This window comes from Leptonychotes weddellii, chromosome 12 (assembly GCF_054177405.1).
Source record: "Leptonychotes weddellii isolate Sample4059 chromosome 12, ASM5417740v2, whole genome shotgun sequence".
In the NCBI taxonomy this organism is placed as follows: Eukaryota; Metazoa; Chordata; class Mammalia; order Carnivora; family Phocidae; genus Leptonychotes; species Leptonychotes weddellii.
In genome coordinates this window covers 46,107,872-46,128,573 of record NC_138380.1, presented here as the reverse complement: position 1 = coordinate 46,128,573, position 20,702 = coordinate 46,107,872, and the positions used below count along the sequence as shown (strand labels likewise).

The 20,702-nt window shown below is 35.4% G+C and overlaps 1 protein-coding gene and 1 pseudogene across 6 annotated transcripts in view; both read left to right on the top strand.

The window, feature by feature from the left end:
- PALS2 (protein associated with LIN7 2, MAGUK p55 family member) overlaps positions 1 to 20,248 on the top strand; it is a 115,033-nt gene extending 94,785 nt beyond the window's left edge. For all 6 annotated transcript variants that reach the window (XM_081800396.1, XM_081800397.1, XM_081800400.1 and 3 more), the window contains 3 exons: positions 5,701 to 5,903; positions 7,382 to 7,510; positions 14,114 to 20,248. In XM_081800396.1, coding sequence (XP_081656522.1) covers positions 5,701 to 5,903; positions 7,382 to 7,510; positions 14,114 to 14,290 — 509 coding nt within the window. In that variant the 3' untranslated portion in view covers positions 14,291 to 20,248. The remainder of the gene's footprint in view (positions 1 to 5,700; positions 5,904 to 7,381; positions 7,511 to 14,113) is intronic.
- Positions 11,766 to 13,993, top strand: LOC145716536 (small ribosomal subunit protein uS8 pseudogene; annotated as a pseudogene).
- Positions 20,249 to 20,702: the final 454 nt, after the last annotated feature.

The following is a 20,702-nucleotide window of genomic DNA, read 5'->3' as shown; positions in this document are numbered from 1 at the left end:
TTCGGGAGTACAAACAGGAAAGACTTTTATTTTCATCTAACTGCTGACTTCATCCATGCTCTGTCACATCTTCTTTCCCCTCAGTCCCCTAGAAGATTCTGTAACTTTCCAGTCACTTTCAGTTATAAGAACTGTGTCATTTTGCTAAATAAGACTTTATTTGGGGTGTTTAAAAAAAAAAAAAAAAAGGCTACTCCAATTCAAAACTTCAGTGTTGCATCCAGTTCACTGTTTCTCCCTTCCTCACAACTCATTCCTGATCCTTGGCTTAGGACCTATATTGTGAGGGGAAGAGTATAGTTTGTTTTATTACTCTCCCTTCACATCCTGCTCTGCTACTTCTGGTTTTCAGGGTCGGGGCAGGAAGAAGTGGGGTTCAAGGGCTGTCATGTAAAATCTTGCCTTTTGGAGACTGGAGTTCTTTATGTCACAAATGTCCAAATACTGTCTCTTCATTGAGGCCTATTTGTAGGTTCTTTGGAGACTCTGTAGAGATCTCCATACTTTGCCATTCCCTGGCCAGGGTATTATGATTTCCAGCTGTCCCCTTGAGACCAATGCCAAGCTCCAGTCCCATACTTCATATTCTCTTTTGCTTGGTTCTCTACCCTTCATTCTGTTTTTCTGTGCAGGATACCTTCAGTACAGTTCAGCCAGGCTATCTTTTGAATACACAAACACAGACACACACACACAGACACACACACACACCCCACAGGAAACTCATTCTTGCTTTGCCAAACAGTGGGAGTACAAATCACCCCGCTGCCACAATATGTCATCATGGGTTTTCAGAATTCATCAGGGAGAATCATTTTACCATGGGGTAAAGGAAAAGAAAATAAAGCATTCTGCCCTGAACCTACAATTCATAACCTCAGTGACTCCTTTCCGAGTATATATAAGATAGAGGTAGGTGGACAGATGATCCTAGGACCAAGTTGGCCACTTTTTAGTAAACTCTGAAAGAGGAGGCTATAAATCCTTGGCATTTTAGCTTCTACTTGGGACTTGAGGGTTACTGTGAGACTGCAAAAAGAAAAAAGAAAAAAAAAAACCTTATTCAGTGTTCTGTTTATAAATACAAGGAACACAATTAAAAAACTTGTAATTATGGAATTATGACCATATTATTCATATAAAAATTTCCATAGTTTTTCTCCTACTTAACACACTGGTCTTTCTTTTCTTCAGATTCCTCAAACTTATCCTTCACACCTTTTTGTTCTTGTTGGTCCCTCAGTGTGGAACACTCTGCCTTCCAGATCTTCAGATGCTTGAATTTTTCTTTTTATTCAGATCTCACCTTCTCAGAGGCCTTTACTGACCATTCCATCTAAAGTAGCCTTCCCAGTACCTAGTGGTTATGTTTTAGCACTTAAATTCTTATTTTTTATTTGACTACTCACCTATTTCCACATTCAAGAATATGTCCCACGAGAACAGAGAGCTGCTCTGTCTTTTGTACTTCTGTAGACCCAGAATCTAGAATAGGGTCTGGCACATAGGATATACCCAAGAAATATTTGATGAATAAATGAATGAACATTATATCATGAGCTTTTTCTTCACAAGTCATTGTCATATGTTTTATGTAAATATTAATCCTACAACAACAATAAAACAAACAACCCAATTCAGAAATGGGCAAAGAACTTGAATAGACATTTCTCCAAAGAAGATCTACAAATGGCCAATAAGCAGATAAAAAGATGCTGAACATCACTGATCATTAGGGAAATGCAAATCAAAACCCCAGTGATATACCACTTAATACCCATTAGGAGATTATACATTTTTTTTTTTTTTAAGATTTTTTATCTATTTATTTGACACAGAGAGAGACAGAGAGGGAACACAAGCAGAGGGAGTGGGAGAGGGAGAAGCAGGCTCCCCGCAGAGCAGGGAGCCTGATGCGGGGCTGTATCCCAGAACCCTGGGATCATGACCTGAGCCGAAGGCAGATGCTTAATGACTGAGCCACCCAGGCACCCTGAGATTATATATTTAAAAAAATAGATAATAACAAGTACTGGCAAAGATGTAGAGATAGTAGAACACTTGTATATTACTGATGGGAATGTAAAATGGTATACTTCTATGGAAAACAGTATAGCAGTTCCTCAGAAAAATAAACATAGCATTACATATGATCTTGCAATTCAACTTATAGGTATATACCCAAAAGAATTGAAAGCAGGGACTGAGATATTTGTACATGAATATTCATAGCATTATTTACAATAGCCAAAAAGATAGAAATAGTTCAAATGTCCATCAGTGCATAAATGGGTAAACTAAGTTGTATGTACAGGCAGTGGAATATTATTCAACCTTAAAAAAGAATGAAATTCTGATCCATGCTGTAATATGGATGAACCTTGAAAACATTATGCTGAATGAAATAAGCTAGACACAAAAGGACAGATACTGTACAATTCCATTTATATGAGGTACCTAGAATAATAAAATTCATAGAGACAGAAAGTGGAGTAGTGGTTACCAAGGCCTAGGAGAGAGTGTAATGGGAAGTCAGTGTTTAATGGACACAGAGTTTCAGTTTGGGATGATGAAAAGGTCTGGAAATGGATAGTGGTGATGTTGCACAACGATATGAATGTACTTAATGCCACTGAATTGTGTACTTAAAAATGGTTAAAATGATCAATTTTATCATAAACCTTTTAAAAAAGTTAATAACTTCTTAATATTCTGGCATATAAGTATAGTGTTATTGCCTATTTATATGATTTGGATAGTTATGTTATCAGAGATGATGAAGTGTGTATATATAAATCTCAAATATGAAATTATTAGATCAAAAAATATATAGAGATGTCTCAGTTTCTTGATTTCTTAGTGCCAAATTAATTTCTAGAAAGATATGCTGTTCTGCCTTTCAGCAGTAAATATTTTAGTGAGGATTCAAATCTGAATTTTTATATAGAAAGATTTAGGTATATCCATACATCAGGGTAACTCACTTTTTCATATAATGTAGGTGTGTTTTACTTCTCTTTAAATCATTCACATTTATGTAGCATGTAGCTTTTTTTTTTTTTAAGTCACAGAATCAACATAAAAAAGAAACACTGCAAAAGTGTGACAGGTTTGCCTAATTCCTGATACATAGTAGTGTGCTGCATATTGTCAGGTGGTATGAATAAGGAAGTCAGTCTCATAAGGAGGAGGTAAATGCTGGCATTGTGTTAAATGGATTTTTCTTGTGTCTCCTGGGTGGCTCAGTCAGTTAAGTGTCTGTCTTTAGCTTGGGTCATGGTCCTGGGGTCCTGGGATCCAGCCCCATGTCTGGCTCCCTGCTCAGTGGGGAGGCTGCTTCTCCCTTTCTCTTTGCCCCTCTCCCATCCTTGTGCTCCTTCTGTTCTTTCTCTCTCTCAAATCAAATCTTAAATAGATTTTCCTTTATATATTATTAAATGATCCTAAAATAGAAAAAATTATTAATCCAGGGGGATAGGCTACCTTATGAATCAAGTTTGCTTTTTAACATTGATGTCTTGAGTTTAATTAATAAAAAAAGTTACTTTGTTGTTTCCTCATAATTTGAAGAGCTATAACAATTTAGAATTTTGCCATAATGATTAAATTCTAAAAAATCACATTATTTGCTTAGCATATAAACCTAAGAAATGAGTTGTAGTGAAGCTACCCTATTCTAATTTCTCTGTCCTAAGAATGGAAAGGGAATTAAATATATGGCAATATAGTTTTTGGGTTTTGATTTTTGTTTTGCCTTGCTTTCTTTGAGTTTTCATTAGAGAATGAGATTGTAGTTAAAATTCACTTGTAAACTAGGGACGTTTGGGTGGCTCAGTCAGTTAAGCATCCGACTCAATTTCACTCAGGTCATGATCCCAACTCAGGTTGTGGGATCTAGTCCTGTGTCAGGCTCTGCGCTTAGCACGGAGTCTGCTTGAGCTTCTCTCTCCCTCTCCCCCCACCATTCATATTCACGCTCACTCTTTCTCTCTCTCTAAATAGATAAATAAAATCTTTTAAAATTTTTTGCTTGTAAACTAAAAACATTTTGCCAAAAATTAAGATCCCCTCAACATGCAGGTGGTGATGGGGGCAATATGTGTGCCTATACATATTTATTTCAAGCAGCACATTCCCATATATGGTTTCATTGTAGAGCTTCACCAAAAAACCGTACTCTTCTAAAATTATATTCACAGATATTGAGCCAAGTCCTAGTATGTATTTATTTGGGGGAGTTTAAAATTGCCTTAGACATTTTATCATACCACCTTTAGTGAATAATTTCAGAAACCCTGGACATCACACATTTTTGAATATGAAAATGCATCATAGCATCTTGAATGTCTTTAGTTACTTTATATATGGTCTCCACAATTGTCTGGGATGATCACCCTAAAGGCTGAGCCACAAAACAACAGGGGAAGAAAAGGAGTCCTGTTGTGCCTAATGATCTCATTTATGAATTAGACTCTTATTATTGAGCTTGAATTTCAAGTTCATTCTGTTCTTATAAAAGTTTTCTTGATGTGCTATGCTTATTACACATAGTCAAAATATTGTCAACTTTTGATCTGGATTACTTCTTAATTGCATGTGCTTAATGATTTCATCAGATATTCTACATGTGTAAGTATTTGATTTTATATCTGAGCTAGCCAAAATGGTTAAGGCTAAACTGTAAAATAACATACACACACCAAATTACTTTTCTTCTTCCAAGCCAGTGTTAACAAATTTGTAGAGAGTACCTAACTACATCTTTGCAACAGTTTGAAAGAGAATTTCCTTTCCTATGTTAGCCCAAGTTGCAAAGGAGTTGTATATCTCTGGAAGTACTCAGAACTAAGCTATCAGACAAAAATGATCTTTTAAATTTTGACTTGGTCTGTTTACTGTTATTCTCTCAGAAAAAAAAATACTTTAGGTTAGAGTAGAGGAAGTTAATAGAACATAATGACATCAAGTGTGGCTAGATCCACCACCAAGTTGCAGAACAGAACAGTTCACATTTCAGAATATCAATAAGCAAGAGGCTAGAAGGAGGTTTGGTGTTAGGGTGAGGAGAAAGGGATAGATAATTGGTGGGTAAAACTATGTTTCAGAAGATTGATAATACCAACTACAAATAGGAGAATTTTGCTCACTTGTTGGGTGTTCAGTTAGGAAGTGTTAAAGTGTAAATTCCTTAAGGGGAGTGCTGGTGGCAGCTGGAAGAGATATTCACTTACAATGTATCCCACGCTTAGTAGGACTCATCATAGTTAAGAATCTAAATTTAGGACTGTTTCTATGTAAATATATGTTCAGGTTTCAAGCTGACTTTATAAAGCACATTTTTTTAATATCAACTGTGTATTGGGGACTACCTCTTAAAACATTCCTGTAGGTCAGAGGTCAGCAAACTTTTTAATTCAAGGGCCACAGAGTAAATATTTTAGGCTTTGTGGGTCATCTGGTCTGTGTCACAACTACTACACCATTGTAAAATGAATGAAACCGTAGGTAATAAAACAAATATGCCATAGCTCTAGTCTAATAATACTTTATTTACAAAAATAAGAAGCAGACCAGATTTGGCCATAGGTCATAATTTGCCAACCCCAAACTAAATGGAAAAATCTTAAGCTACCCTGTGCATTTTAGTCTCAATTTTAATACCCTGTGTTCTCTTTGTATAAATTCTCAACATTATTTTAGTTACTTCACGGAAACCAAGGGAAGATGAAAAAGATGGTCAGGCATATAAATTTGTGTCACGGTCTGAGATGGAAGCAGATATTAAAGCTGGAAAATATTTGGAACATGGGGAATATGAAGGAAATCTCTATGGAACCAAAATCGATTCTATTCTTGAAGTTGTCCAAACTGGACGAACTTGTATTTTGGATGTCAACCCACAAGTAAGCTGCATGGATTCCAAAGCTGTTTTTAAAATCGTAATTCCTATGAAGTTTTTGTTTGGTTTTATTTTCAGATTGTGAGGATGCCTCTTTCTATTACCTATTGGTGATAGAGAACCTTATTATGCATCCACAGCCAGTTAAATAAATCTCTGATCAATAATTATCCAACAGGGGGCACCTGGGTGGCTCAGGTCATGATCCCAGGGTTCTGGGATGGAGCCCCGCATCAGGCTCCCTCCTCCGCGGGAGGCCTGCTTCTCCCTCTCCTACTCCCCCTGCCTGTGTTCCCTCTCTTACTGTCTCTCTCTGTCTCTGTCAAATAAATAAATAAATAAAAACTTTAAAAAAATAAATAATTAACCAATAGAGGTTTGGATAGGAATAGAACTTGATAAAAGTTTAGTATTTACTTGTTTAAGTAACATAAATGGATGTGTTAGGAAATACTGATTTTAAAATTTCAGCAAAGCTACAACATAAAGAATAAAGAAAGTCACACCCCTTCGCACGCGCACACACACACACACACCATTCTCTTCACTCTTATTCCCTCTCTCTCACTGACCCTTTCTCACCCCTCCACACTCAACCCAACTTAACCTCCCTACTCAGAGATAATTATTAATACCTTGGTATATATCTTTGTCATTTTAGTATACCTTAATACAGATACATATCTATATAATTTTATTAGATTTTTTATGGGTTTCCTATTTTTCTTTTTTACATAAATAGGAAAATTCTATATAGATTCTTTAGCTTTTTTCCATTAAACAGTATGTCTTGAAGATCTTTTCATGTCAGTTACTGTAGAGCTTTTTTAGTTCTTTGTAATTACTGAATAGTGTTTCACAGTACAAATGTATATTAATTTATATAACCACTCTCAATAGACACTGAGATTATTTCTGCTTTTTCAATATTAACAGAATTCTACAAGTAACATAGAAAGCATTTACATCATTCTTGATAATTTTTGGATCTTTAAGTTCAATACTTTCCTTTGTTCAAGAGGATTAAAGGGTAGTATGACTGAGGTCAGAACACATTTAATGGATCTCTATTTTAGAAAAGTACTGTATGGGGACGCCTGGGTGGCTCAGTTGTTAAGCGTCTGCCTTCGGCTCAGGTCATGATCCCAGGGTCCTGGGATCGAGTCCAGCATCAGGCTCCCTGCTCCACGGGGGGCCTGCTTCTCCCTCTCCCACTCCCTCTACCTGCTGCTCCCCCTGCTTGTGCTCTCTCTTTCTGTCTCTCACTCTCTCTGGCAAATTTAAATAAATAAAATCTTAAAAAAAAAAAAAGTACTGTGTGGAATCAAAAGGATAGAGGGGGGCAAGTATTAAATTACATCCTTCATCCTTAGTGAGAGGGCAGATAGATTTTGATTAGTTAACATTTATTATAAATTAAAGGGTAACATAATTCAAATTCTAATCCCATATAAATTGGTTTGTAATTGTTCTTCTACACAGGCCCTGAAAGTGCTGAGGACTTCCGAGTTCATGCCCTATGTTGTATTTATTGCTGCTCCAGAACTAGAGACATTACGTGCCATGCACAAGGCAGTGGTGGATGCTGGTATCACTACTAAGCTTTTGACGGTGAGCAGTTCTTTTCAGGCTAACAATGTTATTTTACTCGTAAGATTTTTTTTTCTTTTTTCTTTTGGGCATGTTTAATTCTAATCATATTTATGAAATAAATACACTATATGATGTATTACAGAATAAAAATTCATTCATGAGATATAGTTAGGATTTGGAACAGTATGACTTTTACTTAAAAATCATTGTTCACTTTATTTGTTTTAAAACATGAGTTTAGGGACACCTGGGTGGTTCATTCAGTTAAGCATCTGCCTTTGGCTTAGGTCATATTCTCAGGGTCCTGGGATCAAGTGCTGCGTCAGGGTCTGTGCTCAGCAGGGAATGCTCTCCCTCCCTCTCTCTCTCTCTCGCTCTCTCAAATAAATAAATAAATAAATATCTTAAAAAACACACACAAGTTTATTCCCCCTATATAAATGAAATGGAGCAGTATCAAAATACACATATTAATCCAACTCTCATTTTATCAGTGAGGAAATTGGGCTCCAAGACCATTAACAAGCATATTCATCATAAGGTTTATTACTGGTAGTTAGTTCTGACTTTTAGTTTCTGTTACATGTTTTCTCTTATTCTTCCTCTCTCTCTTTTCACATTATGGGAAACTTAAAGTACATACAAGAGGAAAAAAATGAACTCCCATATTCCCATCACCTAGGTTCAGTAATGCGTGGCCATTTCTGTTTCAGTTAGCCCTCTCTTCACTTCCTCCCTAACCTGAATTATTTTAAAGCAAATCTTTGATATGTCAACCGTAAATACTTCATTATCTATCTCTAAAAGATAAAGACTTTCTAAACATAACCATAACACCATTAACACAAAAAAATTAACAAGAGCAACTTCTTAATACCATCAGTATACCATCCATATTTGAATTTCTCCAAGATTTAGAATTTTTTTTTTTTACAGTTGATTTGTTCAAATCGGATCCATACAAGATCAACATGTTGCATTTACTTGATATCTTCTAAATTTCTTTTTTCCCCCCCAGCTTGAGGATAATTGACATATAATAAACTGTACATACTGAAAGTGTACAACTTGGCAAGTCTGGGCATATGTATACGCCAACTTGGAATGTTGGGTAGGCTCCTTCTGGGCTCCACCTTGTGTACTGAAGCCTAGAAGGTCTTTCAAGACAGTAAGCTGGGGTAGTTGTAGGATTCACTTCATTTGTTTCCTGTTTCTCTGAGGTATCAGTCTTTTGTTGCCTTATGCACAGTGCACAAGGTCTTAAAAACTGTTCCATAACATTTTGTCACATGTTTTCATTGTCAGGTAGGAGGGTTAGTCTGATATCTGTTACTACATCTTAGCTGGAAGCAAACATCCCTTTACTTGTTCTAATCTGTAAATTCTCACTCCCCACCTCCCCTCTCTTGTAACCTTATAATTTAGTTGTTCAAAAAAATGGGTTAGGGCGCCTGGGTGGCTCAGTTGGTTAAGCATTCAACTCTTGATTTGGGCTCAGATCATGATCTCAGGGTCGTGAGATCAAGCTCCTGCTCTAACAAAAAACAAAACAAAACAAAACAAAAGTTGGGTCAGTTATCCTATAAGAGCGCTTCAGTCTAGATTTTGCCAATTTTGTCCCCATTGTGTCATTTCCCTCTATTCCCTGTGAACTGATAGAAGCTTGAACAGATAGAGGTTTACTTTTTTTTCCCAAGAATAATTAATAATTGATACTTCTTGCCTTGTTATATTGTGAGGCATATGGAAGGCTCTCTTTTTTTGTGATAAGATTAATCAGTGGGTTCAGATGTTGTGAGCCTGATCTGTAAAGTTCTCCAGTAGCTTTTTACCTACTGATTTTGGCAAGTTTTATTCATCTTTGCCTGGATCACTTATTTTTTAGGGATTGTAAAATGATAACACTCAAGTTTGTCATTCTTTCTGAATTTATAAACTAGAGTTCTTCTAAGAAATAACTTTTCCTCATCAATTAGTTGATTACTCTGAAGTAGAGTTCATATAGGAAAGTCAGGGTATATGCTTATACTTTCCTTTTGATGGGTCAGTTTTCAGAATAATAGAATTTGTTCTGAGAGCCCCCAGAAGCAACAGGTGATCAAATAAGGTTTGTTTTCTTTGGTTTTTAGTTTCATTATGAGCACCTGATGCGAGTTTTTGATGTGGTTACTCTATTACGATCATTCTTATTTTTTTTCTTTTTTTATTATTATGTTAATCACCATACATTACATCATTAGTTTTTAATGTAGTGTTCCATGATTCATTATTTGCGTATAACACCCAGTGCTCCATGCAGAACGTGCCTTCTTTAATACCCATCACCAGGCTAACCCATCCTCCCACTCCCCTCCCCTCTAGAACCCTCAGTTTGTTTTTCAGAGTCCATCGTCTCTCATGGTTCATTTCCTCCTCCGATTTCCCCCCCTTCATTCTTCCCCTCCTGCTACCTGTTGAATCACAGATCTGTGCCTCTGAAACAAATAATACATTATATGTTACAAAAAAAAAAAAAAAGAAGAAGATATGGTCATTCTTATTGATGCTCAAATTGTCCCATCTTTGACCAATAGGAGCTTATTCAAGTTGGCCCTTGAGACCTTATTTAGTCTCAGCTTCCTTGCTATCTGGTATGACAGATGTTCCAGGCTCCTCTTGTACATTTTCTGTTCTAGGCCAGATATCAGCTGTTGCTTCAAGAAGCTCTGATTCTTTTTAGAGTGAATGGTATTTTAAGACCATAATACTAGGAGTGCACATTGTCACAAGATTGATCATTGTTTCTAGCTATACCTTTCAGGTAGACAGAGCTAGGATATGTTTTTCTGTTGTATGTTTGAAGGAAACCATATCATGAATTCATACTGCTATTTCCCATTCAAATTCAGAATTACAAGGTTTTTATTTAACCTCTTTTTTTTTTTTTTTTTAAAGATTTTATTTATTTGACAGAGAGAGAGACAGCGAGAGAGGGAACACAAGCAGGGGGAGTGGGAGAGGGAGAAGCAGGCTTCCTGCGGAGCAGGGAGCCCGATGCGGGGCTCCATCCCAGGACGCTGGGATCATGACCTGAGCCGAAGGCAGACGCTTAACGACTGAGCCACCCAGGCGCCCCTATTTAACCTCTTTTATCTCCATTCTGAGTACTGAGTATCCCAGTTCTCAAAAACACTGGGAATGTTAGAATATCACATAATTGCTCATTTGCTTTATCCCACAGTACACATACAACAGTCTGAGAATAAGTGCACCAACACTACTGGGTGTGATTACCATGAACTAGTTTTTTGGTGGGTGGTTTTTTTGTTTTTGTTTTTGTTTTGTTTTGTCCTTAAGGTTTATCTCACTGCATATATGCAGTCAAATTGCTGTGTTTTAAAGTCTCTTGTAATACTTCCTCTCTGTATACTTAGTTACTACTCTTTTTGATGTTTAAATTGGCCTATGTTTAGCTTGAGGGAATATTCAGCTTGTCTTCTGAGTTTTTTTTAACACAAGCCCAGTAATCTTTGATGACTCTTTTCTTCCTAGCTAGATAAGCTGTTCCAGGTTTTCTTACGCATTTTTTGACCCAGACCTGGAGCCAGCCATCTAAAAAAACTGGTTCCTTTTAGTGGGAAATGGTATTTAGAGACAATATAGATGCTAAAGTTGTGTGCTCAACTTAGTTGCTCATTGTTTCCAGGCTTTTCGGTGGCCAGATATAAGAAATACATTTTTCTTTTTTAGAAAACACACATCATTTGTTCAGTTTGATAATTCCAATTTAAACTTTCCATTATTTTACTTAACTTCTTTGACTCTATATTTGTCTTTTTTCTTATGCTGAAAATCTTGATTCCTGATGATATTATTTCTTACTTTACATATATAAACTAAGAACCCACTCTATAATTTCTGAGTAACAATATCAATATTGATATTGTCAACAGTATGATTATTGAAAACTTTTAAGTTTCAAGCTTTTAAAAAATTGTCCCTAAGATGTATCCCATTGGGTATTATTTTAAAGTCACTGAACTATTTCCTTTCTGCATGGTTAAACCATCAACTTGAAACACAGGTTTGTTTCATTTTGCTTTTGATTTTTAGATATTGTCCTTTTTTATTTGAATTTTGTTGTATAATTCTATACATTTCATAGTTCTAAAGTAAATCTTAACAAGAAAATCTAGCTTTTCACTGTCCTCTCCACTCCCACCTACAAAGGTCGTCATTTTCACAATTTCTTAAAATATAAGCAAATATATATGTGTACCCTCCCTCTCTCATTTCTTACATAAAAAGTAACCTATTATATTCAGTAGCCTGCCTGCATTTTCCACTTACCAATATATTTAGAGATTCTCCAGGGCCATATATAGAGATTCTTTATTCTTTTTTCCATCTGAATGATGTACTACTCCACTATTGTTACAGGATTGTCATTGTCAAAAAAAACCTGTTTTCTTAAAGGAAGCAGATTGTTAATGACTGTAATAGGTAATAATTGTTTTCAAGTTGAATTGAGGCTGTTTGCACATCTATCACAAAAGATATTTTAGTTGTTTCAAATAGAGAGATCAGTGAAAATATTAACTGAAATATAAGTATTAGTGTCCCTCAGGCCTAGTTTGGAACTCATGTCTCTCTCTACACTTCCCTTTTGGTGTTTTCACCAAACTCATTATCTTATATATACCATTGTTACACTGATTATTCCTAGTTTATGTATAGATAACCCAGAATTCAGAGCTCCGACTTGCATAACCCATCTCTACTTAGCTTATATCTGCACTTGGATGTCTCCCAAGACAACTTAAACTTACCATGTACAAAGAACATTGTGTTCCCCTCCCCCCCCCCAAAAAAATTGTGCTCTCCCTACTCCTACTCCCCAACTCTGCATTTTCTACAAGTGCTTCTATCTACGTTTTGGTTTATTCATCCATCCATTCATTCATTCATTCGTCACTTTTCACATTCAACCCATCAGCCAGTGATGATTTTATCACCAAAATATATTTCCAGTCTGCCGTCATTTCCATCTCTTCTTTCTCCACCACAAGCCAGTGACGTTTTTCTGTTGCATGTGAGTTCTCCACTACCTAGCTCATACTTATGTCAAGGTATCACCCTGCCCTCAGTCCCTCTATCCATCCTGGACTTTCAGTATCTTAAAACATATCAGGGTCATTTCTCTCCCGGATTTTGCATTGCTGTTTCCTCTGCCTGGGATGCTCTTTCCCCCACTATAGTTCTCAGTTTAAATGTCATTTACTCGGTATCTTTGTAATCACCCTATCTAAAATAGAATTCTCAAAATTCTTTGTTCTGGTTGGTTTCTTTTATAGTACTCATTACAACTTGGAAGTTTTTGTGTTTATTTGCCCTTAGTCTGTCTCCTCCTCTGGAGGGTAGGAACCCACTCTGTCTTATTCATTGTTATATCCACAGATGATGAAACATAGTAGACACTTTAATAGAAATCGATAAATATTTGAAGAACATGTAGAAGTACTGTGAAATTTCTAAACAGTTGCAATTTAATGAAAAGCTTTACTTGCTCATGCAGAACCCATTACTTATTTATTACCGACATCATTCCAAAATGACTAGAAATAGTGTACAAAATATAAACAATGCTAGCTAAAGAACTATGTGCGTATGTGTTGGTGGGGGTAGGAAGCCTGTAGTTAGTCTTCAAAATACATTTCTAATATTCTCTTTCCTAGAGATAGGCAGCAGATTTGGCTTTGAGCTTAATAGGCACTGCAAAATGGTTTCCATTATCTCAGAGCCCACAAGATAAAAATCTTTTGAGCTCTTTCCACAGTCTTTCTGTGCTGCCAAAATGGTACACATGAATGTCTTGGCAGATGCTCTCAAAAGCATTAACACTCCTGAAAGGAGAGGTAAATGCCAGGTTCTTATTATGCCATGCTCCAAAGTCATTAACCAGTTTCTAACTGTGATGATGAAGCATGGTTACATTGGTGAATTTGAGATCATTGATAATCACAGAGCTGGGAAAATTGTTGTGAACCTCACAAGCAGGTTAAACAAGTGTGGAGTGATGAGCTTCAGATTTGATGTACAACTCAGAGATCTACAAAAATGGCAGAATAATCTGCTCCTGTCCCACCAGTTTGCTTTCATTGTACTGACAACCTCAGCTGGCATCATGGACTATGAAGAAGCAAGACAAAAACACCCAGAAGGGAAAATCCTGGGATTCTTTTTCTAAGGATGTAATTCATACATGCAAATTAAAAAAAAAAAAAAAAAATCATTTGAAAAGGATGATATAGTTGGGCTGGAAACCTGCAATAATTGTTTTATTACCTTAGATTTCACCCTGAGATTATGGTCAGCAGTTGTTTAATTAGGAATCTTATCCTAAGATCAATGAAACAAGATACAGAATACTTATAAAGCAAGCATGAGCACTGCTGGAAAGACTAGGATATGAACAGGTGGTAATGTCTCTTTTAACACTATATAGATTAGATTTTGAGCATTAATATCAAAATCACCATAAAAGTCCCAATGCCCTCATTTCTCATGTTCACTTTGAATCAGTGTTTGAGCAAGTAAATACACATTATGATAGAAACATTTCCTTTTAACACTCTTTGACAGGACTCTGACTTGAAGAAAACAGTGGACGAAAGTGCACGGATTCAAAGAGCATACAACCACTATTTTGATTTGATCATCGTAAACGACAATCTAGACAAAGCCTTTGAGAAACTACAAACTGCCATAGAGAAGCTGAGAATGGAGCCACAGTGGGTCCCAATCAGCTGGGTTTACTGATGATTCAATAAGGTTCATAATGGAAATAAAACTTTTTAAAGTAACTGCAACAAATAAGCCTTCTACTGAGAAAATACATGCACAGATAGAAGATATCTGCCAAGTTCAGGCATTTTTATTGTGTAGATTGAAATACCAGTACACTATTCTGAATTTTTATATAAAATGTGGTTGGGAAGGTGTACTAATATATAATTTATCTTAATTTTTCTAACTTTTTATGGATAACCTTTCTATTCATACCACATAAAGAAATGCGTTGAAGCATTTTGTATATGTTTTGATTTAGTACCCTTGCCTTTTTCATCAAAGGAATTTTCAAAGCCTTCATTCTTGCATTGGTCTCCCATTTTCACTGTGATAATGAATACTTGAAATAGTTTTGTAAATCTGTCCTTTAGTTCAGTATTTAACTAGTGAAGGGTCAGTTACTCTTTATTAGGAGAAAATAGTAGTTATTGGCCTTCTTTCCTAATATAAATTCTTACAGAAACAGAACTATAATGTCCATACCTTCCAATTCTGACATCAGAAGTCTGCTCAACACTACATGGTTTCGTTATTTCAGAGATATATGGCTATCCATTCTAATTTAGGCAGATATGTTTTTTTCCCCTTTTTTTCCATCTTGAGGGAAAGTGAAGAGCAATACTTTGCACTCTCATTTGTTGCCATGACAGGCTGATACTAAGTGAATGTGTACACAGCAAGGAAGGCCATGCAGGCTAAGGGAGTGCCTTATCCTGTAACACATAACACAGCAAAATGACACATAAAGTTGATTTATTTTCACATGTAGAAATTTGACAAAAATGAACCTACTGCTTTCAACATTTTTTTATTAGGATATGGTCAGCAAATGTATGATGCCTTTGCAAATTTCTGTGATGCTTTAAAATGCCTCTAAGTTTGCAAGTGGGGGATTTTTCTGAAGAATCAGCATCCTTTCTGAAGTGTGATGTGATTGTTAGAATACTTAAATCTTTTGTGTTGAGAACCAAATCCATTGAACAACTTAGGAGATTTGGAAATAACTGTCAGCTGTCTTACCTATATATAACATATACATTATATAATATATATTAAATGAGGTTTTATATTTTTTTTTACATTTCTGTTAGGAAATGCGCTTTTTTGTTTAGTAATTAGGAAAACCGCTCTCTTTTAGAGGCATTAACATACTCAGATTTTTAAAATTCGTCTCAGTTAAAATCTTCCTTTAGGATTCTTGGATGGTATAAATTCTTCCTCAAACATATTCAGAGATGTAGCTCATCATTTAACTAAGTTATGTTATGTTGCTGCCAGCTTTTCATAGGGACAGTATTCACACCTACAGGGTTAGATGCTTGTGGTCATCTTTGGCCATGGTAGGCATCAGGCACCTGGCTGTTAATTTTTCTCCTCAGCAAAGCTGTCACATGGAACACTAGCCAGAAGGGCTTAGAGGGAAGAGAAAATACCTGGCAATAAGCAGTTATGCACACATTGCTTTAAATCTTCTTCACAATGAAACAGCCAAGTGGCTGTATTGTTAAGATTGGAAATGTATAGTTATTTTTTTTTATTCTAGAGTTTCATATCCAGAACACAAATTCATGTTCTTTGTCCTAGGATAGGGATATTAGTGGTAAAATGGATCATACCCTTTTAATAACTTTGGTAACTTTTAAACCACATATATTCGCATCCAATTCTCGGCTCCTCAAAGCAACCTGAATCAAAGCAGTGTTGAGATAATGTCTTATGATTTAGTATTTAAACACACTGTAAATTTTCAGGAAATGTGCTGTCTTCTGCACAGAGCCTCTTTGAACAACTTTGGGATCATCGTAGCAGCACAAGAAGTGTATCCACAAAATATTTCAACTGTCTTCACATAATGGAGATGATTTTTACATCATCTATATTTTTAGCCTTATCCTGTGGTTTAAAATGCATATTATTTAGAAAATAGTCTATACTTAAAGGAATTATTTCTATTATAAATGGTATTCATGACTAGTTAATATACACTAGATCCCCCATAATATAAAATGAAATAATGCTGTTTAGTTTATCTCAGTCTAGATGCCAGAGCTGAAGAGAATAAATTCAGAAAAGGTCACTGTATCTCAGTAGAGTTATTGAACTTGAAACTGAAGTCCCATCGGAGTCTGCAGGACCCAGTAGAGCTCTACTGGGGCAAGGAGTCCCAGACGCCCCAGGATTCTCCCAAGGCAATGAGAGTATTGTTGTAATCAATGAAGTATGAACTTCTCTTGTGGGAAATATCTAAAATAATTAGCTTTACTGAAGAGAAAACGGTTTAAAGGGATGCTAAACAATTGGTAATAGTTAAAATACAAATGCACATGCAAATGCCTTTGGGAAACTTGTGCCAATACATTAATGCACCCGAGGATTCTTTGTGATCAGAAGAGTGTCCACAATCAGATTTCAGGGCATGACAATTTATATACAACTAAATATTATATATATATGTTTTTTATTTTCAAATGTACAAATACCCCTAGAGGTGATGTTCCTGGATAAGTCATGTAACAGTATAACTAGTGGAATATATGTGATGCACTACAAGTAGACTTTCACTTTTATTCCAGCCGTGTCTTGATTATGCAGTCTTAATTTCTGTTTGATATCTGTATATTATCAAATATCCAATACATCAGGACTTTTACTTCTGCCAATTCTTAACTATACAATTGCTGAACATAGCTTTCTAAAATAGAAATCTTATCATAAACCCAGTATGACTACAGCAATAGTAGCCTGAACCCTAGATTCTAGAATCTAGTAGATTTGCTTATAGTAGCTTATCAGGACAAGTTTTCTTTAAAAGAGCAAATTGGTTATTAACACAAATTTAGAAAATAATGCAAATTAGCAATAAAATACAATAGTGTAGCATTATAGATTATGGCCAGATACTAACTGCTTTGACCATACTATCCCAATGACAATAAAAGATGATCTTTGCTTTAAAAATTCACTAAATTGGTACTTCTTGCTAGACAAAACAGTAAGTGTCATAATCCAGTGATTGGAGTTGATTTTCAAGATGGATAGCCATGGAGTTAGGTACAGTTAGTTTGAACTGATAAATATTAACCATAAAATTTTTGAAAATTGGTCAAAATAGTGCTCTACTTAACATTGTACTTTTATGACTTCTGAAACAACACTCCATTTTCCAAAAATCACAGGCTAGGGAGCCAATAATTTTGTAGTAATGAATCTTTATACTAAATATGGAAAAAGAAATCCTGAACTTTTATGTACATATATAGGTCATTTTATAAGTGTCTGAGTCACCATATATATAATATATATACAGCCATATGTATAATATGTAAAATTCTCCCCAAATACATGAATAATAAAACTAAATATGGTCATCCATGTAACTATAGCTAGTGATCTTAAATGTTTACTCCCAAATTCTTAGACATTCTGAAACCTTTTTCACATTGTTTTCTAAGGCTCTAGTTTTACCTTGAGGCAGATACTAATCTTCCTGAAAAATATTAAGCTCAGAAGATTAACTTAATTTCTTTAAGCAAAAAGGACAGAGTTCTAGATGGCAGCCTCTTAGTAAATACTTATTTAAACTTTAAATGAATTTGTGATATGGTTCAGGCTTAGAGATTATGGTAACTGCCCTCCTCTTGTTCCAGTGGATTTGCTGTGAGAATTCATGTAATAACATCTGTAATGTATTTAAGTTCTTGAGCAAAATTCAGTATTCTAAATAATGGGATCATTGTATATATAAAAGTGAATATTCACAAACTTTTAAGAATATAGTCAACTAATAATTCAGCATCATTTTTTGAGTATGCATTGTATATCTTAAGAAGATAACAATTCTGTAATTCCTTAAGGTAAGATTATTTTTAAATTACATTTTTGTTAGCCTCAAGTTTTATTCATTTTTTAATATGTCCTATAATTCATTATGTTACCTTTGTGTTCCTGGAATGATTTAGTGCAGAAACAGAAATAAGTCTTTAATACACTAAAAAGTGAAGGAATGATATCTCATTTCTAAGGTAAGAATTTTAAAGCATGGTTTGTACCACTTCCGTAGTACATTGCACTACTTTCTTTAAAATAATCTCTTTTGTTAAAAATAGAGATGGTGTACTTCTACTAGCTGAGATCCTAATTCTGATTCTGACCATGCGACCTTTGATAAAATTTATATTTCCCTTTACTTTTAATATTCCACCCGTTAAATAGGGCTAGCTTAATATTTGTCTTCACCTTAAATTACAAGAAGTAATTTGTAACTCTGATGTGATGAATGCTAGACTGGAAAATCCTTATTAGGCTACTTTATTTATTATATGTATTCACTTATATTGAGGTTGTTTATCTTTTAGTTCATTTAAAATGTATCTCTTCAGAGGTAGTATAATGAATGGTACACACCATTCAAGAATCCTCCCTCTAATTTTAAAACAGCTCTGAGGAAGGTCTGTTCTCTCTTGTGGCCTTGGTCAGGAGGTCCATTTTAGTTTAGAATCCCACTCTCAGTCCAAACCTTTAACAAATTCTTCTTACTCACAAATCAAATAAAATTTAAGCAATCTACTACTCTGACATCCAAGAAATTCTGAACTTTGGCCCTTAAAGCTGCCCTACCTTAGTTCTTATGCCTGAAATTTATCACTGCAGCCCTATTGTTTAACCCATAGTATTAAGTTTAGAAGGCATCTGTTTCTTTATAGGGAGAACTGTTGTTAGGTCCAATTAGTGGACCTTGAATCGGACATGAAGACATCTTAGTTGCATTCTCTTTTTAATTGCTTCACGGCTCCTGGCTGATAATACAGTGCCGTGATAAATCTGACTTTCCTCCACACACCAAAGTCAGCCAGAAGTGACCGTTCCTTCCCTTTTCTTCCCTACCAGTTTTTCCTAATTCCCAGCACAAACTGAATGAACACATCTACAATGAACATAAATGCTGCTTCGTACTTAGGAGAGTAAATGACTCAGTGCTTGTAAACGTTCTTGAGTCCCACTGAATAGGTACTGTTGCTTCCACAAAGCAGAAGCCAAAAGGTCTTATTTTAACAGTTGGAACTAGAGGTCTTTGTTGCACTTCAGCAACAGCAGAGGGTAGAAACACACAAATACGACAGGCCATACCTGACATTAGTCTTTCTTCATATCGGTCAAGGTGGCCAAGGAGCTTAGAGGAAGTGGAAAAAAGCAGAGCATTCAAAACTCCTCAGCTATAAATTACCACTGTTAAAGCAGAAGTCATCAGCACTTGAAATATGTGGTCTTCATCGTATTCCAAAATAAGAGAGGCAGGCAATAGTATAGCAATTGCTTTGAAGACCTAGAGCTTGTTCTGATGAACATGGTCCAAATGAGGAATACCTTCACCTTTTCAGGCAGAACCAGATTTGAGGAATAGCTCATCTCCAACTGTAATTTAAGTATAAGATAAATATTCCTTTTGGCTATGTGTCGTCATTTAAAAAGAACGGACTCCTGTTTCTTTGCTAACATTGATTTTTAAGGAAGTGGGATCTAGGGTTTTGCTGGAGAAGAATGCCAAACTAGGGTTTGGCAACAAGTGTAGTTTTCTGCATGTTGAGTTACTTTAGAGCCCATGGTGAGTATTTGATGTGAAAACCTTGCTTTGGGGATTTTTTTTTTTTTTTTTCCATTTCAGTTTGGTGTATCTTTATTTTGAACACAAATGCATGCTCTTTTTAACCTCTAGTCTTTGAAATAATTGTAGAACTTTTTTTTAATGGAGGGCAAAATGCTTGTCAGCAATCCGAAAATAAAAGCTGAACAAGCTGCTTAAGTCTCTGATGAAAAAGTTTAAAAATAAAATTTAATTGCTACTGCCTTCCAAGTAATTGTATTACTAGTTCCTGTATAAAAGAAACATTACTGCTGCCTTTGTATAAATAAAATTTTCCTGCAGTACAATTAAGTATTGATTTTTCAGAAACTGTCCCTATAAATTTTTCTTTTCACATATTTCCATATGCTGTCCAAAACAAACATTATTGAAATGTTGAACATGTGAGATTGTATATTCCAAGTAAAATATTTTTGTACATATAAAAATACTGCAAAAATGTAGTGTTTCATTTATAGGTAGAACTAAGGTTTAGAGATGATAAAATACAGAGGATATCAGATTAGCTTTGGTAATTTCTTTTAAATGCTAATAATCTCTACAGAAAGCCTGTAATAACATTTAGTTTTTCCCACCAAAATAAATACATAAATTTTTCACCTGCTTCTCTTCTTTAACAAGGAAACCCTAACTATTGTTTCCTCTATCCCAGCCCAAGCCATTTGGTGGCTTTCAAAGGTGACGTACTCAAAAAAATGGCAGAGACAGGGAAGATTAAAATATAGGATCAAGAAAAGGCCT